The sequence below is a fragment of the Chenopodium album genome, chromosome 16 (genome assembly GCF_948465745.1).
Source record: "Chenopodium album chromosome 16, dcCheAlbu1.1, whole genome shotgun sequence".
Taxonomy (NCBI): Eukaryota; Viridiplantae; Streptophyta; class Magnoliopsida; order Caryophyllales; family Amaranthaceae; genus Chenopodium; species Chenopodium album.
Window position 1 is genome coordinate 47354130 of NC_137849.1, and position 26713 is coordinate 47380842.

Below are 26713 nucleotides of genomic sequence, written 5' to 3' on the forward strand. Positions count from 1 at the left end.
CGATGCCTTATTTTTCGTTAAATGTTCTATATATCACAATTATTTCTCTTTCTTTGCGCAACTTAGCAATACTCGAATGCTTTATTTTTTGGAGCTGAATTGAGTTGAAATAAGTCCAAATAACAAGGCTTATTCTCTAGCAAATTAAGCTAGCTGAAATCCTCTTCAAAATTTGGTTTTTATCTTAATTCGTTTCTGAAATAGTCCTTTGGATTGATTAGTGGGCACTGGGCAGCTCTATTTTTAGTCTTACGATTTCTTGGGAATTGATTTCTTTGTGCCTACGAGTTGGATGTGTATACAAAGGCCTCAGAATGTGGGCTTTGTTCCAATGTCATAAAGGCCAAAAGCCCATTTTTGTATCTACTAAGGCCCAGCACATGCTCCTTTTTTTTTTTGGTTGTTTTGACTTCTAGTAGCCCAAAAAGAAGCCTATTCAAGCACCTTTTTTCCAACCAATCAAACATTCTACAGTAGTACTTGAGCACTTGATTTTTTTTTTAAAAAAAACTCGTTTCTTTGTTAGTTGTAACTTTTTAGTCACATTGCTAAGGATTGATTGCATTATAATTATTTTATCTAAATTTATTTAATATGCTAACTTTGTAAACGAGTCAAACTTTATTTTCATATTTAACTTTATTTAATTTGTATTGAACAAGTCGAATTGTACAGGACATAAGTTATTTTTCGCAAAAAAAAAAAAAAAAAAAAAAAAAAAAATCATTTTTACATACTTGTTCGAAATATTTTGTTATTGGGAGGTAAATTTTATTTGCTTATTTGTGAAGCTTTTTTTTTTCTTTTTTTTTTTAAAAAAAATCCAAAGTTCCATACATAAAGTTTCGGGCAGATTAATTTATTTTCATGTATAAAGTTATAAACTAGGTCACAATCTTGCGAAAAGAAGTTTTTTTATTTTTTTATTTTATAAATACTTCATTCCTCAAGTTCATGTTGCAATCAGAATCAACTTTAATCTAACCTAACTTAGGCCTTGTTTAATTCACCTTATTTTTACTTATTTCAGAAAAAATAAGTTCAGATTAGAAATAATAAGTTTAGATCAGATCATCGTTTTATGTGTAGTTTTTTATCGCTCAATATCTTTAATTTTGTAATGAAAAAATTATGAAAATCACATATTAATAAATACACATTATTACGAATCAAACAAGACCCCACTTAATATATTTTTCCATATAAATTACTGCATTTTTAAGGTCAAAATTTGATCAAATATGATAATCAGATCAGATCATATAAGACCAGATCAGATAAGCAAAAATAAGGTGAATCAAACAATCCCTTAGCCAACATATAATCTTATTAACTTCTGTGTGGAGTATTTGTTACAATAGTACTTTGTGTATTCATCTTTCATTTTTGTAAAGCCTATAAGACATAAAATAATCATTATCCAAGACAAGATAAGCTCAAATCTTATATATTTTTTTTTAGGAAAACTCTAATCTTATATTTAGTTCAACACAATCACACAATTATCAAATGATCTAACACAAACGAGTAATATGTATTGTAATAAAAAGAATTGATAAGAACAAACTATATCTTATTAATATAAAAAATAATAATAAAGTCAATTAAAAAACCCAATGAAAGACGTGTTTTTGTAATTGAGAAATTAGAAGGAATAGTATGACAAAGACCTATTCCTCCTCTAATCCACCCAAAAAGATCCACCTCTCCCATATTATCCATTTTGCCTAAATAGAGCCCAACAATCAATCCTACTAATTACAGTCAATCAATCCATTTTTTCCTCTATTATTAATTTCATCATCAATTAATACATCATAAATAAAGTAAAAAAAATAATGTAATAAATTAAACAAATAAAATTTATTTCCCCATTTAGGAATATACCAACAAATCTATGGTCCTAAAATTTATTTATTTATTTATTTATTCACCATTTAATAATTTTCATGTACTTTGTAATAAAAAACACGACAAAAATAAACCCCACCTTAATTCTGCACCGTCAGATCAAAATTCAATCCAACGGTGGAGAAGCTAAAGTTTGACTGAGTTTGACTGATCAGGTGAAAAATGAGAAAAAAACAAACAGTTGAGGCTCGCCATGATTGGAGCTTTGACCAGATGAAGGAGGAGAGAGATAACCAAACTTTTCCCCCAATTTTTTTGAGGAGAGAGAAAATCAATTAACCTGCCCTTCGTTTTCGGGAGGAGAGAGAAAATATTTCATAAAATTTCTCTAAATTTTTATGTTTTTAATTTAGATTTTTTGGTGTTCGATTTTCCCCTCTTGATTTTTTGTCTGAATTTTCAGAGGAGAGAGATTTTGCTCTCTTTCTCTCTCTATCTTCTTCTCTTTCTCCAGAAAAATTGATTTGATTTCAATTCAAATTTTAGGGTTTGTGGTGTGGGAGATTGGGGAAATAAGAGGAGAGAGAAAGTTAAAAGATGAATGTGATGCGTCGTCTTAAAAGCATTGCTTCTGGGCGTACTTCTATATCTGATCTCGTATGTTTTTCTTCCCCCTTTTTTTTTATTTTATTTTAATTTTTTAATTTTGTTTATGATTTTGTTGTTAGAAATTAGAAATTGATTTGGGGGTTTGAATAATTTTCATATATAATGTGGAAGATATGTTTTTTTGGGTATTAATTGATTATTTTTGTTTTTAAATTGATGGGTTTTTTAATTTTAAAAGTATAGTTTGTAGAATCATGAAGTTTCGATTACATGAATTTGTGAAAATGTGTGGTAATGATTAGAAATTAGCTGTAATATTTTTTTGGTAATTTTATTAGTAGCAAATTTTATTGTTATTTCGGTGGAAAGTTACAATTTTTTTTTTTTCTTCCAGAATATTAATATATATATATTTTTTTTTTAAAAAAAAAAAAAAAAAAAAACTTGTGAGGATATGTGAACTTAACTGTTTAGGCATTATCTTACAACTAAGGAAAATCTGGCCTTTTTAATAATGTCTAATGCTCTTATATGAGAAGATATATAGGATCCAATTAGACAAGTTTAATTTTTGATGTCAATCTAGAAATCACAATGTCATGTACTCATGTAGAGCTTCTAGTAGGTATCAATGTATAAAACACAATGTCATGTACAGCTTCTAGTAGGTACACCCGAGGGCCGAGGCCATTTGCGTGCCCCCAACTGGTGTTGGGGGGGAGGGGATGATTCACAAGGGCTGCTTTCGCAGCCTTTGAATTGTAGCCATATTGGTTTGGGGTATATAGATTGCCTATTATGACCACTATGATATTTTTGGGTCCTTCTAGCTGGAGGAGTATGAAATTCAATTTATCTCTTGTCGTTCCTGTTACAAGAAATCTCTTTTAGCATTGTCCTTCTGCTCTTTTCATTCCTGTGCATTCTTGTAGATTAGTCTATGATATTCATTCATGTAGCCGACCCCACTTATGGGATTAAGACTTTGATTGATTGATTCATTCAAATGTGCACACAAGTACAAGTTTTATTTGCTGTACCTCTTGCCGGTGTATTTATATATGCTCTGTTCTCCGGTTCTGAATTCTAATGCATTTATTCTCTTCAATGGGAAATGCTCACTTCTTCTTCCGCGTCATCTTTAGTTGTTATTTTGATTGTGCTGTATAGAATTTTTGTGAGGGGGTAGAATAAGGAATGACCACCTCATTCTCTTTAGACATTTGAAAGCTTGAACTTGATGGTTACTTAGTCTCAATTTTTTGATGTCTGATGGCTTTGGATTTTGGTCAGAAATTTTCTTTTATTATTCATGCTGATATAAGTTGACTGATTTACTAAACAAAGAGTTAAAGATTATACTTAATTGTTTGAGGATGTTATTCACGTGTTTGGGGTTTGTTTGTATATGCAATGCCCAGATTTTGACATAACCATACATATGTATCACTCTAATACCTTTAATGAGGCTCTGCCTAGTCTGCGTAAAGCGGTTGTCTCCTGAACCAAAATTCTACCTGCTGCTTTTAGATAGGAATGAAACATTTGCTGTTTTGTAAGCTATTTAGTTTAGTCCGTGATAATCCAAAGAAAAAGTACTATTGCTGAATTACCTTTACTTTAAAAACAATATTCTTGAGCACTATAGTGTATTACTGTATTAAGTCCAATAGCAGAAATTAGTGAACAAATGCTCCGTATATTTATAGCTAATCGGAAGAGTTAACATGACTCATGGGTCTATAAAATCAATTCTGAGCTGTACTGATGCTAGGTTGTTGAGAGTTTTTTTCTTTTTCTTTTTCTTTTTTCCAGCTGTTTTTTTGATTTAGTACAATTTAAATATTGGGAATGTAATTGTGTAGTGAGGATCAGATGGTTTTTTAGTTGACTGGTGATTGGAGAAGAAGTTAAATTTTTGAAGAAACTTTTGTGTGTTATGATGAGAGTCTAGAGACTGGAACTGGATGCAATTGTTTTTTAGAATAGAATGCATGATTCTATCTGGTGGATGCTGAAAGCTGCAAATTCTTGTCACTGGCCTCACTGCCACCTCTCTCTCTTATGGAGTTCACACCACTTTGCTGTGTTGCTTAGCTGTGTTGCAATTTTATGTCCTTTCCCAGCTCATCTATTTTAACTCAAGTTCGTAATCAGAGTGTTGGCCTTCCATTGTTTAAACCTGTTCTTCTGGTAAATCTTTGTCGATATCAACCTTTGTTATTAATTGCTGCCCTTCTTGACCTTTAGATGTGCCTGAGGGTATCTGGAAATGATTAGCCTCTCTATTGTCCTAAATTATTCTGTTTTATAATTACACTGAAATGTTGTAGGATTAAGAAACCTATGAAAGGTTGGACTCTCTTGGGAGCAGCCAACCGGACCTCTGAGGCTTTGTACTCTTTGTTCAGCCTGTCAGCCTGTTTGGTTTTCCTTTGCTCGGGTTTCTGATTTATTGCACTGAAATGTCATTGTTGTTGAAGAGGCCTGAGTATCTTACATTTCTACAAGCCAACCTACTTAAGAGTAGTCATCTTGCAAGAATTGAAATGGAAAAATCTATACGGAAGTTCTTTTGAGGTTGCAAACAAATATTGATTGTGTGGTTAAACAGTGGAATAGTCTTTCGTTGACACTAATTTTCTGCTTGTAGTGTTTGCATCAGAGTGATGATTATAATTGGTTAAATCTTATCAACTGGTTTAATTGGAATCTGAACACTCACATGCTTTATCCAATAATCAAGATCCGTTCTCATTTTTAATTTGGTTCATCTCGTCCATCTTCCTTATAACTTCTTCACCATTTTTTATTTCGTTAAATTTCTACAAAATTGGGCGGATTTGGAGTTTGATTTCTTCATAATAGATTGTGATGTAGTTTCGAGCATTTTTATATCATGTAGATTTATTGCAAAGTGCAATTGATGTTTATTTAGGATGGGGATGGTAGCACCAAGAGGGCCAAAGTTGAGCAAGAAACAGAAGGAAGTTTCACAGATGAATCACACACGGATGAGAGATGTACTACAGAAGTAGAGCACCGTGTAGCTTCAACATCCATGGAGGCTGTTCCAAGCACATCTGATGGGAATCCTATTGATAGGACACAGAGAGCTGATTATGATAAGCTTCCTACAGAAATGCATGGAATGAAAATCCAGGATAGCAAAGCAGATAAAGGTGATGATAAGGTAACTTTGAGGGCAATTAGAACTTCGTGGATTGGGCAAAGGGTTTTCTTCACATTAGTGGCTATTAGAATTCCAGTTTTGAGTTCAAGTTTTGCCGTGGAGGAATTCACTTTTGATGACTTCCCTGCCTAATCAACTATATAGTATTAATTAATCCACATAAACTTTTGCTTTTGTTTTATACGAATGATTTACTTGAAAATGGACTATATAATTCTTTGGAAAGGTGACTTTTTAGAATATTCTGTTCTCATCTTTACATACTTATGTTTATAGCATTAATTCAAATTTATTTGATACCCTGGAAATATTTAGGACATGGAAGCTGCTGTTGTGAGTGGCAGTGGCACTGAAGCTGGGCAGATAATTACTACTACAGTGGGTGGTAGGAATGGGCAGCCAAAACAGGTTATTTTTTAATTTGTGTGTTGGTCTTTTGATTATATATGATGAATAAATAGCAGAATTGTTTTGGCTTTTGCCAAAATCTTTTGAATTATTGTTTTGCGCTTATTTTGGGGACCTTTTTTTTTTTTTTTTTTTTTTTTTTTTTTGGGGGGGGGGGGGGGGGGAGGGGAGGGGGGTTCAAATGAAGGGTATATGTGGATTATTCACTACCGATCCGGGCCTATCATGTCTATGTTGTCTTAAAGATGGTATGTACTACAGAAGGTAATGGCTGCAATTACATGTTTGAAGCTAAAAAGAAGTTGTGATAATATTAAAGAATATAAAAGGACATTGCACTCTTTTTTGTTGTGTCATGGTTATATTATGTCTAGGAATAGGGTCACCATACAGGTTTTAGTAGTTTCTGGTTGAATGACCTACATATGATCCAAGGCTGTTCGATGGTTGTTATTGATTTTTTTTTTGGGGTTGCAGAAATATGTCTGAATGTCTGATTATATGTCCAGTTAAGAAGGGATCTTGGCCGATAAACTCAAGTGGTGGCATTATAGTCGATATTCAACTGGAGTTGTTGAATTGTTTAGAATTTTTGTTTTTTTTTTTTTATTTTTATTTGGGAGAGGTTTGTTTATTAAATTAGCTATCTAATCTTAAGGTTTGGGACTAGGGTGGCATTGTGATAATGTATTGTTCCTGGGGTGATAGTATTTTGGGTTGTCGCTCAAAATAGTGATAGCCATTTTATCTTTTGGGTGGGCACTGTTGCATAATCATCTGGTAGGTTGGTTTAGCCATAGCTGTTTTTAGGTATATCTTGTGTGACTTAGACTGCTGCAAATTGCTTGAAAAAAAGATCGTCTTTTGATATTATTGGTCATACTGCTGTTATCATGGTATTAAATGTCGGCCGTGTTATGCATCATGCTGCATTGTAAAGGATTTCGATTTTAGCAAGATTAATATATGCCGCAACTGCCACAAACCACTTGCTTTGTCAGAGACACTTACAGCGATCTTGAACACATCCGGGATGTATTTATATTTCAGTTGTGTACATCATTGCTAATTTTTGAGGGTCTTGTGTCCTGAGTGATTTCAGGTTTGAGTTGGGAATTTGATATATCGTGAACTTGATAATTGGATAGATTGTCAACTTGTTGATTGTTGATACTTTTGCTTTGGATTGATTGGCAAATTTAATGTTATAATGAATGCTTTGCATATGAATTCATTATGGTGTTTATTAAAGGGGCTTATTTATTGTCTGTGATGTTTTTTGCTTTAGATATCTATTTGTTTTTAGTCCTCTGTGTTACATGACTGTTATTGATTATCAGTATATTGTTAAATCTGTCTCAGACTGTTTCTTACATGGCGGAACGTGTGGTTGGCACGGGGTCATTTGGTGTAGTCTTTCAGGTAATTGGATTGGGATAAGTCTCTTTGTATTTGGCTTTGGCATTTGAGTACATTACTACATTCTAATGTATTCATGTTCCTCACAATATTTAGGCAAAGTGCTTGGAAACTGGTGAACAAGTTGCGATTAAAAAGGTGTTACAAGATAAGCGATACAAGAATAGAGAACTCTCGATCATGCGCTTACTAGAGCATCCAAATGTTGTTTTACTAAGGCATTGTTTTTATTCAACGACTGAAAAGGATGAGGTGTACCTTAACCTCGTCCTAGAGTATGTTCCCGAAACTATCTACCGGGTTTTGAAGCACCATAATAGGATGAATCAGCACATGCCAATGATCTATGTACAATTGTATACCTATCAGGTAATCTTGACTTATATTTTTGATGTAAAATGTTTCATACGAGTAGCTGATCTCATTGATGTATATAAGCTCTTTCTTTCTTCTTTTGTAGATTTGTCGTTCGCTCAATTATATACACAATGTTATAGGTGTTTGCCATCGTGACATCAAGCCCCAAAATATACTTGTGAGTTTTTTGTTGAGTTTTCTTTTAATTTATAGTATTGTGCATTTATGGAGTTCTCTTTTGTTTGGTATGGTCTGTATCGGCATTTGGCATGTTGGTAGGACTAGAAAGAAAATGTCCTCCCAATTAAAAGTGATCAGCTAGTGTATCATGCAAATATCTTTTGTTGTGTGTGTGTTTCTTTTTTTGGGGGGGGGGGGGGGGTTGTTGAAACTTTTTTGTTTCCTCTTTCTTCTATTGTGGTGTGTGTGTGTGTGTGTTTTTGTTGGGGGGGTGGGGAGGGTGGTTGACATATTTTATCTTTTCTTCAACATTTTTCTGTATGGGGTTGAAGCTTTTTTTTTTTCTTTCCTTCTGTTTATTCTTTGTGTGGAGGCTTGAGATCCATTTGGTATGTGGCTGTACGAATCTTTACCTTCCTAGAGCTAGTCTGGCCGTTTCTCAGTGTCGTTTTCATTCCACTGAGATTATTCATGGTCTCTTCAGGTTAACCCACACACTCATCAAGTAAAGCTCTGTGACTTTGGAAGTGCAAAAATGCTGGTATGCCTTTTTTACAGTGGAGGATTATGTTATATATTTATTTATCTGTCTTGCCAGGTTTAAGTTTGATATCCAACTGTAGGTACCTGGTGAACCTAACATTTCATACATTTGTTCCCGTTATTATCGTGCTCCCGAATTGATATTTGGAGCTACCGAGTACACAACTGCAATCGATATGTGGTCTGTGGGTTGCGTAATGGCTGAGCTTCTCTTGGGGCAGGTTAGTGTTTGCAATTTTAACTAAAATGGAATATTTTATGATGAGGGGGCCTTAATTTATGCAAGCACTTTGAAGCTGGATTTTCCTCATATTCTCTATATTTTATTTAAGCGCTTTGAAGTTGTTCAAGGGATTGGGGTTAGTTATTACTTGTTTTGATCAAGAATCGAGAACTGGAAACAATACCTGAACCTTAATTTATGACACTGTTCAAATGATTGTCAAGCTGGTGTACATGCTGGATGCTATGAAAAATTATACCTCGTATTAAGAGCTGGCTATTGGTTAATCCCCCAAGTGGAGGACTATTACAGTATTAGCTGTGTTTTAAACTGATTTTTTCCCCCAATACCACCCTCGTGTGAGCAGCTTTTGTTTATAGACTTTGGCGTATTATTTACTACAAGATACTAATTATTTTTAAAATTTTAGGCGATTGTTTATATGTTTTATAATCAAATAATTCAATTATTATGATGACATATTGCTATGTGGTGGCTTTCCTCGGTTCTGATTGTTTTGTATGTGCAGCCTCTGTTTCCTGGTGAAAGTGGTGTTGATCAACTGGTGGAGATCATCAAGGTGCGCCTTGAAACTGTTTTGCAGTTTACAGTTTTATCTTCCTTCTGCCTCTGGACTGTAGTGACATGCTTCTTCTACATTGTTTTATTATTCAGATTTTGGGAACACCAACAAGAGAAGAAATAAAGTGTATGAATCCAAATTACAGCGAGTTCAAGTTTCCCCAGATCAAGGCTCATCCGTGGCACAAGGTCTTGTTAGATCCCCTCTCTCTCTCTCTCTCACTGCAAAACACACACATGCGCAATTGCATGCTCACAGAGTTGGATTCTCCTTAGTTTATAGCAAAGTTTATTTGTGCTGTTCTAAACAAATTGATATCTTATTTCAGGTGTTTCATAAGCGTATGCCTCCTGAAGCTGTGGATCTTGTGTCAAGATTGCTCCAGTATTCACCTAAGCTTCGTTGCTCAGCTGTAAGAATCTCTTTTGTATTTTATTTTTTCTGTCTATAAGTTTAGACTGACTTCTAATAGTACATTGCTAATCCGTTTTGGTCTTTATGACTGACATTCTGTTATTGTACTTGTTTACAGACTTCTGACTGTATTATTGTCTGTCATGCATCCATTTTAACCAATTGTGTAATGTTTGTGAATTTTTTTGCTTTGATTAACATTGGGCTGCTGCGAAGTTAAGGATATATAGGTGGACTGTACACACTTTCTCCCTCTTATTTTGGGCTGAAATAGTATATTGTCACTGGAGAAATTTATGTTGTGTTGGAGTAGCACCCCTCCCTCCAAAAGAAAACAAGGGGGGTAAATGGGTGATGTAATGATCCCACAACTGTGCTTGTCACTTCCGCCTGCCCCCAGTGCATATATTAGTCCCTTGACCTCAGTCGTGCCTTGTATAAATCAAATTAAGTTTCCTGCTTATTTTTTAAAATTTTAATACTTTATATCCAATGTACTCTCAGCTGGAAGCTTGTGCGCATCATTTCTTTGATGATCTGAGAGACCCAAATGCAAGCTTGCCTAATGGAAGACCTCTTCCTCCTCTATTTAACTTCACTCCTGAAGGTATGTTTAGTTCTCTTTCTGTCATTTATGGTAACTTTATCTTCAAATTTTACTCAATTTGCGGGTAATATTTTCAGAGCTGGCTCATGCAACACCTGAACTACGTCAGCGCCTGATCCTTGACTCAACAAAGAAGTGAGAGTTTTCAAGGCAATGGTTGTGACATTTTCTCCTGGTTTGCTAACTTGCACACAAGTATCTTGAATTGTGAGTTCTCGTGAAGCTTGTCATCCTCATTCAAGTGTTATACAGACATCCAGATAGAACACTTTACTAGGCAGATCAGCTATTTATTTGTGACAGCTCGTTTTCTTTGACCGAGTAATTGGGGCAGTATAAGTTCAAGAGAGTGAAATTTACGTGGCAATGGAGGTTATTTAGCTTTGATTTCAAAGTTACTGTGCCTCTTCAGTTATGGTGAATTGTACTTGTGAAATTGTGTATGATATTGTGTATCTACTCCTTAGTTATCTCTGGTCATCGACACTTTCCATGGTGACTAGATGCATTTGTCATTACTTAGGCTATGGTGTAATACTGTAAGTCTGTAATTGGTTGTCACCTTTTGTGCTTCATTTTGAGGTGTTGTGGAGAAATTTAAGGCTCGTTTTTCTATGCAACCTCTAGTTCTCGGGTTACTCCGAATTATTACCCTTGTAGAAACATAATGGTTACATTTTGAATTTAGACATTATTCACAAACTTTAATTTGACCGTAATTAGTATTTTATATGCAAAAAAAGCTAAGAGTTATTGGAAATTGGGGATAGTTTTAATGGTAATTAAACGAAAAAGGGACCATAACATTTATGCATTCACAGATTGAACATAGGTCTCTTGAATTGGGGATTTGGAGGTTCAAAGTCAAGAACCAAAATGTCTTTCTTTGTTAAACTGTTAAATTCTGAGTGTTACTATACTAAAAAACACAATTTCTTTCCAGGTTTCTTGTACTGTTGGGGTCTGTCTGGATTTTATGTCTTGGTATACATGACAAAATTCAGTTTTTAATTGCTTTTATGAATCATTTTAAAGAGGTTGTTTACATTTGATAAAAATGGATTCTTTAAAAATCTAATGTACTAGTTATTAGGGAGTATGGATCCCATACACATTTGGCGCAATATGGTTTATTGGTAAAATGATAGCTACATCTTATAAAAAAATGGACCGTAAATCACAAGGGTTAAAGAGTGTATGAAGGGGTGGTATGAAGTTCTACAGTTAAAAAAAAAAGAAAGCTGAAAGTGGGGGATAGCTCAAGTGGTTAGGATTTCCTTCTCCGATTTATTTTATTGTATGTTTTTTATTTTATTTTCCGGTCATTGAGTTAATATCATCTTCAAAACTTAGATTTCCATACCAAGTATTTTTCATAAAAGTACATTTTATCACGAAATATGATCTTCAAATGGTTACAAATATGAACGTGGTTACAAACTAATCAAATCACATCCACTTACCTTTCTATGTGCACCCGATTGTATATACAAGGTGTTGCTTAAAGCTAACTTGATTTCATTTTATACCCTATTTTAATACTAATTTGAATACTCCCTCTGTTTTTGTTTATAAACTAGAGTCAAATTTACACATTTGCCGAGACATGAGATACAACTTTGACCATCAATATTTTTAATGAGAGATTAGTAAAAATTATGAAAAAATTAATTTATAAAAATAGACATTATGACAAATCCAATAACATATTATATGATCATATTTTTATATAATACATTGGTAAAAAAAATTAAGTCAATGATAACATATGAATGGTGGAAAATCTCAAGAAAAAAAAAAAAAAAAACAGAAGAAGTAATATCTAACTTCAAAATCGATTTTATCAGATAATTGTCGTACAATTTTAAAATCTTTAGCTTTAAATTTGATGTCGATTCGAATTCCAAATTTTTAATTCCGAAATCAAGTTTCCAATATGTCAATACTTTTCTCACCCCTTGTCTCGAACAATGCCAAGATTGTTAACTAGACAATTCCCGAAAGAAAATAGTTTATGCAAACCCACGTCCTTTCTTGCAAGACTTTTCTATCTTGTATTGTTGTGTAATGTGTACTGGTATTTTTTTTTTTTAAAAAAAAAAAAAATAAAAAAAAATTCTAAAATCCACTCCATTATCTTACAATTTCAACTCCTTCAACTTAATTACCCAATCAAATCATTCCCCTCTTTTCTTCTTCATCTTCATCAATTTCTTCCAAAAACAATCCCTAATTTCAACTTTATCTCTCCTCAATCCAGGTTATCAATGGCTTCTGCCTCTCAATTTCCCTAAATTATCTCACGAAAACCCTAAATTATCAATCGACGACTTCAATTTCACCTCTAATTTCTCGATTACTTGCACCGCCATGTCCGCCACCGATGTCGATACGACGGCGCCTTTACTCGCACCTCTTTCACCGCCTTCCAGCGACCGATCGTTGCAGTCCCGAAGCCGGAGAATTTCCAGTAGAGCAGGGCTACGTGGCGCCGCGAGGTTTCTCCGGCGAGCGAATAGCCGGAGAATGATATCGGAGCAATCGGTTATGGTGAGAGAATCGGCGGCTCAGCAAATCGAAGAGCGTCAAAGTGATTGGGCTTACTCTACTCCAATTGTTGTTCTCGACCTTCTTTGGAACACGATATTTGTGTTTGTTGCCATTGTTATTATGATCATAAGCGGCGATGAGAAAACGCAGGTTCCATTGAGGTTGTGGCTTGTCGGATATGGATTTCAGTGTATTTTGCATATGGTTTGTGTTTGTGTTGAGTACAGGAGGAGGAGAGAGATTAGCAGGCCTAGGTTCGGGTCTTCGGGTGGCTGGAATGTTGGTGTCGGGCCGAGTTCTGGTTCCAGTTTGGCTTTGAATTTGAATTCGGCTTCGAATCGGTCCAGTAATGTAAATTCAGCACATTCGAGGTCAAATTCGAGTTCTTCAGCGAGCTTAGAAGGGGATTCCATGGAGTTTTATGATGAGCATCAACAGGATGAGGATAACACTAGGTATATCTATTCTACTGCCTTCTTTTTTTTTTTTTTTTTTTTTGTTTTTAGTTGTAAGATAATAAGTTTTGATTGTGAATGGTAGAAGTGTGGGACAGAATATCATTAGAAAAGCATGGATTATTATTGGGAAAGCAGTGTGAATTGTCTAAATTTGCTAATGTCTACTAGATTTAGATGAAAGCCCCTTGTTAATTGTTCTTCCATATCATGGAACTAGCTGCACAATCGTGGCAGCACTTTGCAATTAAGCTTGTGGCATAATGTAAATTAAAGCCTTTTATAAAAGTCACGGCATTACTCAATTAAGCGTAGGCCATCTTGGGTTGTAACTCTTGTAAGACTATAGCAGCCATAGCACGATAGAGTAATAAAGTGTGAAATGTTTAACAAATGCGTTTTTTTGTTAGCTTGACATTTCTAATTGCTTTAGGGATTTTAAATGTTTGTCAATACGTACTGGCAGCATAAACCTATGGGACTTTATTGACAACAAAGCTGTGCAATTTGGATGAAGTAGGGCTCTGTGTGAATCAATAAAACTTGTTTTTATGAAGGTTGTGTATACTTCCTTTGCTGTACAAAAATTTGCAAAGGTTAGCTATCATTTTGTTCAGCAGAAGTCTACGTGTGCCACTAGAATACAGGAATTTATAATCTTGCACCTTGCTATGCTCTCTGCTAGTGGCACAATCATGATTTTTTGTCAACTCTTGATGTCCGAACTTGGATGATCTTTGGCGTTTTAATTCCAGTTTTTATGAGCTGCAGTTTGCTCAAGACCATAACAAGGTCATTTGATGCAAATTAGTGACTTATGTTCTCGTTAGGTAATCAGAACAGTATATACCTGGAGACTTGGTGTTGCTATTTTATGAGGTCTGTGAGTTTTTTCTTGACCTGAGGAACAAAGATTCAAAGTGATTTATTAATCTGGGAGCAATTTACAACACATTGTATGTCAAGAATTTACTCCATATACCATCTCCACAATCACCTTTATCCTGCATCAACTACTGTCAACTTCAATCACATAAACCCCTTTTTCCAATGGCACATTTTTACGGCTACCATTTTTTCCTCTTTTCTAGCCCTATTTATTTATTCTTCCTTTTGGAATGATCAAGCTGTGGTGATCAGGATATGCCCATAGTGGTCAAGTGGTGTCAGATATACACCCGTCAATCTGTCATGGCTGTAGCCAGTCTCTCCATGGCTCCCCATGTTTTGATCTGGGGCCTCTGGGCTTTGCTATTACACACAGTCATGCATGCCTAAACCTTGGTGGTGATTTCAAGGACAGCATCTGGATTAGTGGTCTTGTGGTGAAATGAGCTGTAGCAGGTTCAGCAATTGACGAGAGAATGGCTGGTATGTTAGTTATAGAGCTGGTCAGGTATAAATTTTGTCTAGGGTGATGGTCAGGATGAAGATTGGATTATGGTGATGGGAACTGGTGACTGTCTCCAGTGATGGCTACTTCGGCTGCATGGGGAAGAATGGTGAGAAGAGTGACAGTTTTGAGTTAAAGTATTTACATGAATTCTGGAATCATTAGTAAGTAGACATTGATTTCATCTCCTAAGAGTTGAAGAAGCCCAGCCAATGCCCTCAAGTAACAATTTTAGATTTGAAGCAAGGACGGATCAATAACTATTTACTTGATTGTCTGTCGCTAAACCCTTGGTTGCGATGATTGTTTGCTGTTTTAATTTAGGCATAGCTTAGATGAATTCACTATGTATCAGCCCATGCTTCCTTATATGTGCTTTTCTTCAACTCTTTATTTTCCCCTTCTCTCTCTCTCTCTCTCTCTCTCTCTCTCTCTCTCTTAGGGGGAGGGGGGTTAAAGCTGTATGTGTGACTGTTCAAATACATCTTTTTCTTCCTCTCCTTTCTGTTTGTCTTACTTGAGAATGTGCTACATGTGTTCATTAGCATTGCAAAATAAACTGTTAGACTTGATTGTAGAGAAATAAAATTAGAGAATAATGAGATATAGTTCCAGAAAATTTCCAGAGGGGACCGGGGGGGGGGGGGGGGGGGGGTAAATGGATATAACTGCTTTATATTTTGATGTGTTAGTGTATAAATGAACTATTTGAGTTGCTTTAGAATGTATAACCATCATTAAATAAGTGTTTCTTGCATTTGTTTGACACAATTTGCTCTGGCAGCGTTGCAAAGCATCTGGAGTCAGCAAATACAATGTTCTCATTTATTTGGTGGATCATTGGATTCTATTGGGTGTCTTCTGGTGGACCAAGTTTAGCAGATGATGCGCCTAAGCTTTACTGGTAAATTTCTTTATAGTTTTTCTATCATTGTGTACATACAAGCAATCTTTTTGCATCACTCTTACTTTTGTTACTCATATGGCATTTGTTTTCACAGGCTCACGATAACATTTCTGGCATTTGATGTGTTCTTTGTTGTTATCTGCGTGGTAGTGGCTTGCATTATAGGCATAGCTGTCTGCTGTTGTCTTCCATGTATCATTGCAATTTTATATGCTGTGGCTGATCAGGTATGGTTGCTCATACTTCAATTTTTTTACTAGTTATAATTTGGAATCGTCAGCTTTCTCTTCTCACATTATTGCGTTTATCGCAAAAATAGGAAGGAGCTACTAATGAGGATATTGACCGGTTGCCAAAGTTCAAGTTCAGGAGACTAGGCCAAATTGAAAAAAAGAGCGGTGAAATTCAAGAATCTCTTGGTGGAATTATGACCCAGTGCGGCACTGACCCACTTATTGAGCATGCTCTTCCAGAAGAAGATGCTGTGAGTCTTCTGAGCACTTGAAAGAAATTTGATATTAACCATGCTTTAAACTTAACCATTGATAGTTTTGTAATTTTTTGGTAACTTTGATGTCTGTACGGTCCTTTCATCTCTCTCTTTCTCTTTCTCTCTAAACTTGGCACTACATCTAAGTATCTGACCTCCCACCCACTTATTTTTTTCTTCCCACCTTGATCTTTTTGCCCTAATGCAATCTTGAGTTCTTGACTTTGAGTTGGGGCGGTAGAAGTATTCTTTTGATTTGTGGAGAGGGAATGTGTGGTAGAAGTTAGATAAGCATGTGGACAGTGGTTTAGTCTGTCTTTTTTCTTTAATCAGAAGAAGTACAGGGGAAGCTTCTCTTCTGTCCTGTATTTGATTTAGAGTCTAGGACTAACATTAAGAGCACTTTAGCAATCATGTCATCGAGAGGTATGGTACATTGGCTTTTGTAGCCTGTGTATGAGATCATGCGTGGTTATGTTCTTTACTTCTGAACTTTGGAAACTGGATTCGTGACCTTGATATTTTCACAATACATTCCCAGCAAAAGAAATTACTTAGAAATTTGGGGTTACCCTATAGCTTTTCAAAGAAACTGGAGGGGGGGTTTCCACCTATGTGGCTTGGCCTCATTCCCTTAAGAGCCAGTTGATTATAAGGATAATAAATGAGCTCTATGATTGATTCACAATATATGTTATTGGTTTATTGTGAAAAGAAGTCAGACCAGAACAGAAGCCCTTTTTGTTTTTAATTTGTACTCGAATTTATGAAGTTACCTTATTTTTTATGCCTAATGTCGAAGTTTGTGTTATCCTTCCATGTTTGTCTGGATTATATGAGGGGTGGTGGGGGTCTGTAGATGATTATATAAGGGGTGGGGGTCTTGATTTGGCTTTATCCCGTGGGCAAGCTACTGTGGAGAAAAGGTTTTCTTGTGCCTTTGCTTTGGATGTTTTATTAGTCTTTTGCATGTAGTGAGGTTTAATTGACTTAATTCTGAATTGATTTTATAGGAGTGTGTGATATGCCTTACATCATACGAGGATGGAAGTGAATTACGTGAACTTCCATGTCGTCACCATTTTCACTGTACTTGCATAGACAAATGGCTACGCATCAACGCTACCTGCCCCCTTTGCAAATACAACATACTCAAGAACGGCTGCCAAAGCAGTGAAGAAGTGTAGATAGGTCACCTTCTCGTGACTTCACAGCAAATAGCTTAACGCTTTGTTTCACTCCGTCTGTGTGCATCGTACATATTGGGTCCTGTAGCCGACCAAGAATTATCTTGCTCGAGCTGCCCCACTGCAAATTGCTTTCGACCTTTTCACTAAGGATATTTATAGTGCTTGTAAATTTTTTTATTTTGCTGATGAGAGATGTACATGGTTTTGTAAGTTGTTGTCCTTGTGTAGATGGAAATTTATTCGCTCGTAATATTATCAGGATATCTAATTGTGTTGAAAAAAGGATTGACATTTCATCTCCAATTCCATCAACTCGTTTGTATGTTTGAGAGATAGAGGGAGGGAGGGAAGGAGGAGCTGCATAATAATATAATATGGATGCTCCATGCTTTGGGTTATTCATTTTGATGTTCCAAAATCTCTCTTTTTTCTGAAAGAAAAGTGTGTTAATTTATCGAATTTATCTATTGAATTCATTTCTTTTGGGATCATATCAAAGCAAACCTAATTGATACCTGTAATTCAGAACTTAGTAATAATACTTCTGTAACTTACAGCATACCTGAAATGTATAGTTTTAATACAGTACTAATAATATAAGATAGTTGTAAACATGTCTAAAAGAATCTATAATCAAATAACATGAAGTATAATTGCAATTTGAATCATGCATGGCATGAACTGTACCATGCTGCGGGAACTCCAACAACAGTAGAAGTAGATTTTCTCCTGTCACCTAACAACAGTGTTCTGAGCCATGGCTTTGGCCTATTATAATTCTCTCTATAATTAAACCCTTGTATTTCTGTTGTTTCTCGATATATTTGATTTCTTTCGTTACGTTGATAACTATCTAAATCCCCCTTTACAGTCACGCTAAAGTTTAGTATCCCATTTGGTTCGCCATTACGATCTTTTAATCTATAACATAGACAATATTGGTAGTTTACAGGCATTTTATCTCCAGCAAAATCTGAAGTCGGAACCTTAGCAATACCAATCAACTTATCTCTTGACCTCTTTTTATAACGAACCTCTAAGAGAATGAACTTCGTGTTTGTAGGCATGTCCATTATCAACTTCTCATTCCATTCAGGTTTCAAACCCTCATTACACAGTCTCGTTTGTAATTGGTTTGAATAACCTTGATTTTCCGTAGAAACTGTTACAAAAACATTTTTTCCAATGGTTTTATGATTTCCTATAGTTAGCGCTTCAGCTGACTTTATGATAATATCTAAGGAGTACGAAGAGGAGGTGGAAGGATACATCTGATGAGTACAAATATAAATTTGGTTGAGCAAAGGTTGGAGTGGAATTGAAGGAATTGAGTTTGTCAATAATCTATATATATATATGTATATATATATATATATATATATATATATATATATATATATATATATATATATATATATATATATATATATATATATATATATAGTTTAGATAGGGAAAGTAAATAGAAATAAGAGAGAAAGAGAAATGTTATTTCTTGGTATTGCTAGAGAAAGAAGGAATGCAACGGAAATGAAAGTATAACGGATACATAACATACCAAAATTATTGGTTAATTTGTGGGGCCATGGACTAGAAGGTGTAATGAAGTGATGAAGAAAGTGCGATGTAGCCTCTAATTAACTACTGGAAATATTGGAATTCTTGAGTTGACTCGGTAAATTATGTACTCCACTTAATATATTACTGTATGTAATACTTAATAGTCAAATATTGGAATTTTTGAGTTTGGGTACGTTGTCAATTTTGTCACAGTGAATTAGTACTCCGTAATAGTGTGGAAATTTGATACTTGAAGAAAGTTCTACGGTTTTACTAGTAAAACGAATTGGCAAACTTTGATCTTAAGAACATTATTAAAAATTTGAAATGTTCCACGGTTACGTTAGCTAATGCATGTGAAATCACTATTGAAAGATAATGGGGTGGAATTGTGGAAACACTAATAAATTATGGAAAGAAGTGAAATCTATACTCATGCTCAATTGCTCATACTTTTTTTTGAGTTGCGATACGTATTTCATCCCAAAATAATTAATATGATGTATTCCCTCCGTTTTTTTTATTTGCATCACTTTTCTTTTTGGGGTGTTTTTTTTTTAAAATGCACTACTTTTATATTTGGTAACTTTATACTACTTTTTCTGGTTTTTTATACTTGTAACACACTTTTTATCACGCTTATCGATGAAGTGATTAAACTAAGTAAACGAATGAATTAAGCTATGAAATTTAAACTGTAGCAAATTATCCCTTTCTTCTTATAGGTGTTAAAATTTTGTAAATTAATTTATCCGTTTACCTAGTCTAATATCTTCCTTAACATGCCTGCCAAAGGGGTGTGTTGCAACTTAATAGAAACGGAAAAAGTATATTTTATCATTTCTTTCTCTTACTTTAAACCTCACTCAACTTATTTTATCATTTCTCTCTCTTCTATGGTCCCCACTAAAATAATAAAAATATCTATTACCTCTCACATACTTTATCTGTCATGTTCCCTATTTTAGTTTTATTATAATAATTTATTCACCCACTTACAATATTATATTACTCTACTAAAACTTTGTGCAATTCAAAATAATGCAAATAAAAAAAAAAAATGGAAGAAGTACTTTTTTTCGCCACTCATATATCAACTTCACTAAAAAAAAACAAGGTCAAATTAGTACCTTATCAAGTTATCATCTACTTAAAATTAGATTATCCTCATCGTGGTCAAAGTTAATGCCCAAATAAACATATTGAACGAAGTTTTTTTTTTTTTTTTTTTTTTTTTTTTTTTTTTTTTTTTATAAACTGAAAAATTAACAAAGAATTCACTCTTTTCTGCTACGTATGCATAATTAAAGTGTTATAATTACAAATCCTAATAAAAAAACAGGAAGCATATGAAACGGCTTCGTTTTACATTATCCTGATGACCTTCATCAAACAACAGTTTCATGGTGTAAAATCACAAAAATGGCGTCTGCATCATCTCCTTCCTCACTCTCTCTCCTCTCCAATTCTCTCTCTCAACTCCACACTCGCCAACTCACAGTTCGACCGACCTCGAACCAATTTCAATGTCGAGCTTCCGGTTCAACCGGATTCTTCACAAAATTAGGGCGGCTCATCAAGGAGAAGGCCAAAAGTGACGTCGAGAAAGTATTCTCAGGATTCTCCAAAACTCGCGACAATCTTGCCGTCATCGATGAGCTTCTATTGTACTGGAACCTCGACGACACCGACCGCGTCCTCGACGAACTCGAAGAGGTTTTTTCCCATAATTTATTGGAATTTTTTAAAATTAATTTTACTAGTAGTTGAAAATTGTTGTGTTCTGTGTTCAGGCATTGCTTGTGTCTGATTTTGGGCCGAGAATTACGATTAAGATTGTGGATTCTTTGCGGGAAGATATTTTGGCTGGTAAGCTTAAATCTGGACCTGAAATTAAGGTATGATCACTTCATTTGATTATGTAATTAAGAATGATCCACTTTTTATTACATTTCTTAGGATGATAATTTTCTTTGGCTTTTTGTAATTGAAAATGCATTCATTTTGAGAGATTATATTACAACATATTATTGTAACTGAACAAATTGGATGAGTTGAGATTGAATAATGTAGTCAAGACAAACAACGATGAATTGATGATCATACTATGTATTCACAAATTCTTATGGACTAATTATGAATTTATGATTGTTTTTCTTGTGTTACATTTTTTTTTGTGATATGGCTTAACAGATAGGAAAGATTAGTCTAAGCATGTCACATTGTTACTTGTGAGACCATGCTTGATCATTTTCTTAATTTTAGTTTAGTAGAGTCTTATATTGAGTACCTAGTTTGGTGTTGTGGAATGTTGGTTAGAAATTGAGGGATACTAGATGGTTTAGTAGTTTCCTAATGGTTGTTGCTTATGAAGGCGTTGGATTGCGTTGAAATATTGTCCATTGAGTGATGATATTCATGAAAAAGCTTCAAATGTCCTTGAATAGAAATAGGATATGCTTAAATTTCCATACATACTTCCTCTTATACAAAATTGGGGAAAGAGTTGAAGAGTGAAAAAATATGCTTATAATTATCTTTGCCTTAAATAGTACACAGATTGTACGTGAAAAAGAGCTTTAAATTAATCAAAGTTATGGCTACAAATTACTCCATTTGTGTGGGGGTTGGGATGATGTGGCTATCGATTCTGGATGGGGTACATATGGTGTTTTTTTTTTTCTTTTTTTTTGCTTTGTTGACTGGTGTTGAAAATCACTTCCATTGATTTTCATCTGTGTAGGATGCCTTGAAGAGGAGTGTTCTCGAGTTGTTAACTGAGAAAGGAAGTAAGACAGAGCTTCAGCTGGGATTTAGGTCCTCAATCTGTGAATCTTACATACTTCCTCCATTTTTTTTACGCTTTGATGATTTATTGCCTACTCTTGTGAGATTTGTTGGTTCACCTTGATTTATGATTTAATTACGTCAAATTTTATAATTTGTAGATATTAGTAAATAAAGATGTTTATAATGTCGCTTGAAAAATAAAAAGCAGTGTAGTAAGTAAAAAAAAAAAAAAAAATACTATACAGAGGAATTATTTGCATAGTTAAAATTAGCTGGGCTGCTGGGCTTGGAAAACTCAACACACTGTTGGTTGTTGCCCTGTCTTGTAGGAAACCTGCTGTAATCATGATAGTTGGTGTTAATGGAGGCGGAAAAACAACTTCTCTTGGTAAGTGCATAACATGATTCTTCAGATTTGCTTTTAATCATGTCATAACTATTATGGAGTATCTTATATCCTGTCTTTCTTTGCAGGAAAGTTGGCTCATAGATTGAAGAAAGAAGGAGCTAAGGTTAGTTAGGAGTCTTTCCCTAAGTGCTTAAACTGTGATTTTTTTTTTTTCCGTTTCTTTTGTGTGAGTAGCCTGTTTTTCTACGGGAGTTACTAAATAGTGAGAAATACTCATTCATACTTTATAAAAGACCTGAGTAGTGCAAATCCTGATGAATAACCTACAGCACAAAATTCATAGAAAAAATTTATTAACATCATAAGAGGGATATTTTTCAGCTATGGAAGGGGCATTAACAGTGCTAAATCTATATTTGCTTGACCTCATGTTATCGATTGTTCTAGATACTATTGGCAGCAGGTGATACATTTCGAGCTGCTGCAAGCGATCAGCTTGAGATTTGGGCTGAGCGAACAGATTGTGAAATTGTAGTGGCAGAGAAAGAGAAGGCAAAAGCATCGTCAGGTGGGACTTCAAAACTTAAACGTTTTAGTATAACAATAAGATTCCTGGGTTAGGCCTCTTGGCTGATGACAGTGCAAACTGACCTTAAGATTGTGCTTTCTGAATAGTTCTTACTCAGGCTGTTAAAAGAGGAAAGGAAGACAAATTTGATATTGTTCTATGTGATACATCTGGCCGTAAGCTCTCTGCATCTCTGAAAACATCTGCTGTACTCTTTTTTTTTTTTTTTTTTTTTTTTTTTTTTGGTGGTTTTATTATAAGCAACTTCATTTCCTTAGGTCTTCATACGAATTACAGTCTCATGGAGGAGTTGATAGCCTGTAAAAAAGCTGTGGGTAAAGTAGTTTCTGGTGCTCCTAATGTAAGAAGCTTATTAACTTCCATATCATTAGAGTTGCTATTTAATTGAATTTCTTACAGTAGTTGTCAAATGCTACAATCCGGAATGTGTTTCAATTTCGCAGGAGATTCTGCTTGTTTTGGACGGAACAACTGGTTTAAATATGCTTCCTCAGGCCAGGGAGTTTAATGAAGTATTGCCCCTAACCTTGTTTTTATACTGCAAGCTCATTTGCTTTGTTTGGCTGTAATGTTCCAGCTGTCTAGCTTGATGATCCATCTTTGCCCTTCATTGCAGAATCAATTGCCAATATCTGACTTGTTAGACCTCTTCACTGGCAGGTTGTTGGAGTGACTGGATTAATCTTGACAAAACTTGATGGTTCTGCAAGAGGTGGTTGCGTGGTAATTACTTTTAATCCAAATCTTTTCTGGACATGATTATTCTATTCCTTTGGTATTCATCTCGACTGTTAAATTGGCATGCAGGTCAGCGTGGTAGATGAGCTTGGCATTCCTGTGAAATTTGTGGGTGTTGGTGAGGGCCTGGAGGATCTTCAACCTTTTGACGCTGAAGCCTTCGTTGATGCCATATTCCCATAATGTGTAATTGGTGAGAGGTTACAATGATGGCCCTAATTTTGGTTAACATGCACATGCATCTGAATTTTGAAGTGACTAAAACCATTCATATTAGTCCATCTATCCTACATGATCTTAGGCACAACCTTCCTAATAGTTGCCTATTGTTGTAAGGTTGTTACATATGGACCCTCCCTACCACAATGGAATTATCTCAGGAGATGATTATTAATGTGGCAATACATTGATCATGAACATTCCTCCCTTTCATTTAGTCAGAAGAGGAAATTATTCTAAGATGTTCAAAGAATGATCATTCAGTTACTTTGTTTTGCTTACTTGCTTAGGTGTTGTATGTATCTTCACAAGATTTAGCCAACCGAATGAGATTACAATTTAGAAACTGCAAGATAAATTGCAAGTCAAGCAACTGAAGCTGAAAGATAGATGACCATCATGGTGATATAGGATGCAGTTACGGAGATTGAAGCACACCAAGGAAAAGCCCTTGGCCAAGATATCAATGTGTTGTCCATGATTTGCATCACTCCCAAGTTATTTATTGTGCTAGTCCATCCTTTGTAATCTCTCAGGTAGCCTAAATATATGCAAAATTTTCACTCACTGATGTATTATAACTTCCTGCCGAAATTGTACAAGGTTCTTGCCCTATTATTATGAGCTACTTTGTTGATGAGAGATATATCTGTAGAGTGGCTTCATCTTGAAATGTATCAACAAGAAATGTAATTAATGGTATTTTTGTGGAAATTTTGGAGGTTGAAAAGTTTCAATATTTCCTCGATATATATTTCTACCCTGATCAATTACAACAGCTACACAACACGGGATTTCCTAATGAAGAAATTGTAATAATACAGCTATAATTTTGCTGCAGGGAGTTGATGAAAAGTAGCTTGAGCAGTGTAAAGCAGCTTCTTCGTCTCTTTTAGTCTGATTTCAATTGACACTACGGTTAAGTTTCTTCCACTCCTCACCACCGATCCAACAGCATTCAACTCGGCCTGCATCACATTTAGTACTTTCAAGTTAGATGATCAACTTAACTGGTCACTGCAATACAATCAACTTACATTCATGGGAGCAGAAGAAAGGTAGGAAATGCTCAGCTCGACAAGAAACAGCGGCTTCTCCTCTGCTACTATGGTTCGAGCACACGCTATGGCTAGCCTTTCAGCTATACTTGCCACTGCTCCTCCATGCAACCCCTTGTAGTAGTTCTGAAACAATACACCAAACATAATTCTACTAATTAAGTTGATTACTCTTTGATCATGCTATCTAACTGCATTCTACAGTATATATAAATCAAAATTAAAGACCAAGAACATACTTCGTATAAGAATAATAAGTTAACAACGCCACCAATTTGAAATTTTTACATGAAGATTTAGCCTCATATTTGTTTTGATTGGCACATTTATGCTCATAAACTCCAATTACTCGTTTCCTTGCCAAGTGAACATTTCGAATTATTGTATAATCGAATTATTTGCTTATTTGTCGATTAAATGAACAAATAACCGGGTGTATATAACAAATTTTATATGAACCATATAAATCTGACTACGCCGTAAATAAGTAACACTGAAATCCAATTCATTGGGATTATACACACTCATAAACTATAAATCTATAATAATTTGAAGAAAAATATTCTTTAATGTAAAAAATCACCAAATTCGAAAAAAATAATTAACAAGTACAATTAGCAGTAAATAGAATATAATCATCATAAAATGTTTAATCAGTAGAGTAGTGAAGCTTACGGCAACAGAAGGTAGGACGGAAAAGGAGCAAGAAACATGGCCTCGAGAAATGGAATCAACTTTGAGAAGATTGATCAATAATTCTGATATTAAGTCGTGATTACTCGAAATTTTTGGGAGTTCAAGAGAGATGCCCAGACCTTCGAAGAATTGCAGTGTTGATGATTCAATAGTCTCCTCCTCTTCAATTTGTTGTTGCTCCAACTTTTTCTTAGAATTTTCCATCGCAGTTTTTCCCCCAATTATTTGATTTTTGAGGAGAGAGAAAGTTAGAGATTGGGAGACGGGATTTAGGGTCCTCCGATTATTGTCGGTAGGTCCGACTATACATGCTATTGGTAACTTGGTAAGTTTTTTTTTTTTTTTTTTTTTTTTGTGTCCAAAGAACTTGGTAAGGTTTCTATTTTATATAGGATTTGAATTGAATAGAATTACTCGCATTAAATTTCATATTGAAATATGAAAGGTATTATACTATTTTCGTAGCTTTTAAGACTTGATCTCAAAAATTATCGGGAGTGTAGGATATGCATCATGAAGTCATATAATATTGTTTGAAATCATATACAATCATTAGTCAATCACTCAATCACATAATGGATTAATGGAACATGACGACCTTAACCCAATGAGAGGAGACAAATACGTAAACAACAAAATTGATATTTTAAAAAAGAAGCTAGAAATTGAGATAAATCAAACAAGACATCACATAACTATATTTTTTTTTTTCCGTGTATATCAAAGTATATATGACTTAAATTGAGAGAGTATGAAAAGAGTCAATATCCTAATGTTGCAACTAAATGGAGGATAATTATACTATATATATTGGTGTTGTGTTTGATACTCACCCATCCATGTTACTTTTGTTTTATTGTTTACAATCTTTACATACAATTGTTTGTTCCTAGCTAATGGAATGAATTGTATGACTGGAATGGAAGCCCAAATTTAATTGTTGATAACTTGTTATTTGGTATGGTTTTAGGGTACTTTAGAACCTTGTTTTCGTTATTATTCGGCATCAAAGTTCATTATTTATCCTATTTTTATGCAAATTTTGTATCATTCATGCTTCACGGGTTGTTTGTATTTTTGATGTAATGTAGCTATTTTTAGCACTATGGATGTGATCAAGCATGAGTGAGCAAGGAGAAGGGCAAGATTGGTTAATGGAGCAATGGAGGAAGAAGAATGAGTGCCTTAAAGACAAATGAAAAACTTTTGGAAAGCCTTGAAGGGTTGTTTGCACAAGGGTCAACTTCAACTGACCATAACTTTTGTTCTACTCAACATTTTTTAAGTGATTCAAATTGGAGATTAAATTTCGTCTCAAGAGCTTTTCAACGATTGGTCACAA

At 34.7% G+C, this 26713-nt stretch overlaps 5 protein-coding genes across 6 annotated transcripts; 3 read left to right on the forward strand and 2 right to left on the reverse strand.

The window, feature by feature from the left end:
* Positions 1-2176: 2176 nt before the first annotated feature.
* On the forward strand, positions 2177-11025 carry LOC145586770 (shaggy-related protein kinase epsilon-like). The gene is made up of 14 exons (XM_081643686.1): positions 2177-2209; positions 2396-2508; positions 5399-5653; positions 5969-6061; positions 7424-7483; positions 7577-7849; positions 7941-8015; positions 8502-8558; positions 8641-8781; positions 9313-9363; positions 9459-9554; positions 9695-9778; positions 10285-10387; positions 10465-11025. Exons 2-14 carry the CDS (start codon positions 2449-2451, stop codon positions 10524-10526), a joined length of 1410 nt encoding a protein of 469 aa, XP_081499812.1. The 5' UTR covers positions 2177-2209; positions 2396-2448; the 3' UTR covers positions 10527-11025.
* Positions 11026-12482: 1457 nt separating this feature from the next.
* Positions 12483-17635, forward strand: LOC145586771 (E3 ubiquitin-protein ligase At1g63170-like). Its single transcript, XM_081643687.1, has 5 exons — positions 12483-13392; positions 15570-15689; positions 15787-15919; positions 16012-16176; positions 17196-17635. Exons 1-5 carry the CDS (start codon positions 12758-12760, stop codon positions 17367-17369), a joined length of 1227 nt encoding a protein of 408 aa, XP_081499813.1. The 5' UTR covers positions 12483-12757; the 3' UTR covers positions 17370-17635.
* A 402-nt stretch (positions 17636-18037) lies between these two features.
* LOC145585694 (BON1-associated protein 1-like) lies at positions 18038-18690 on the reverse strand. Its single transcript, XM_081642401.1, has one exon. The coding sequence runs from the start codon at positions 18641-18643 to the stop codon at positions 18038-18040; it is 606 nt and encodes a 201-aa protein (XP_081498527.1). The 5' UTR covers positions 18644-18690.
* A 1577-nt stretch (positions 18691-20267) lies between these two features.
* LOC145586772 (cell division protein FtsY homolog, chloroplastic-like) lies at positions 20268-24367 on the forward strand. Of its 2 annotated transcripts, none has more exons than XM_081643689.1 (12): positions 20268-20648; positions 20726-20830; positions 21676-21749; positions 22052-22110; positions 22197-22234; positions 22519-22639; positions 22747-22815; positions 22918-23000; positions 23104-23172; positions 23321-23383; positions 23468-23598; positions 23908-24367. In XM_081643689.1, the coding sequence occupies exons 1-11, from the start codon at positions 20355-20357 to the stop codon at positions 23579-23581; spliced, it is 1089 nt and encodes a 362-aa protein (XP_081499815.1). In that variant the 5' UTR covers positions 20268-20354; the 3' UTR covers positions 23582-23598; positions 23908-24367. The 2 variants fall into 2 exon arrangements, with proteins under 2 accessions (XP_081499815.1, XP_081499814.1); XM_081643688.1 differs by having other exon boundaries at positions 20274-20648; positions 23468-23591.
* LOC145586774 (uncharacterized) lies at positions 24291-25688 on the reverse strand. Its single transcript, XM_081643690.1, has 3 exons — positions 25351-25688; positions 24655-24801; positions 24291-24585 (listed from the first exon to the last, which is right to left on the reverse strand). The coding sequence occupies exons 1-3, from the start codon at positions 25573-25575 to the stop codon at positions 24442-24444; spliced, it is 516 nt and encodes a 171-aa protein (XP_081499816.1). The 5' UTR covers positions 25576-25688; the 3' UTR covers positions 24291-24441.
* Positions 25689-26713: the final 1025 nt, after the last annotated feature.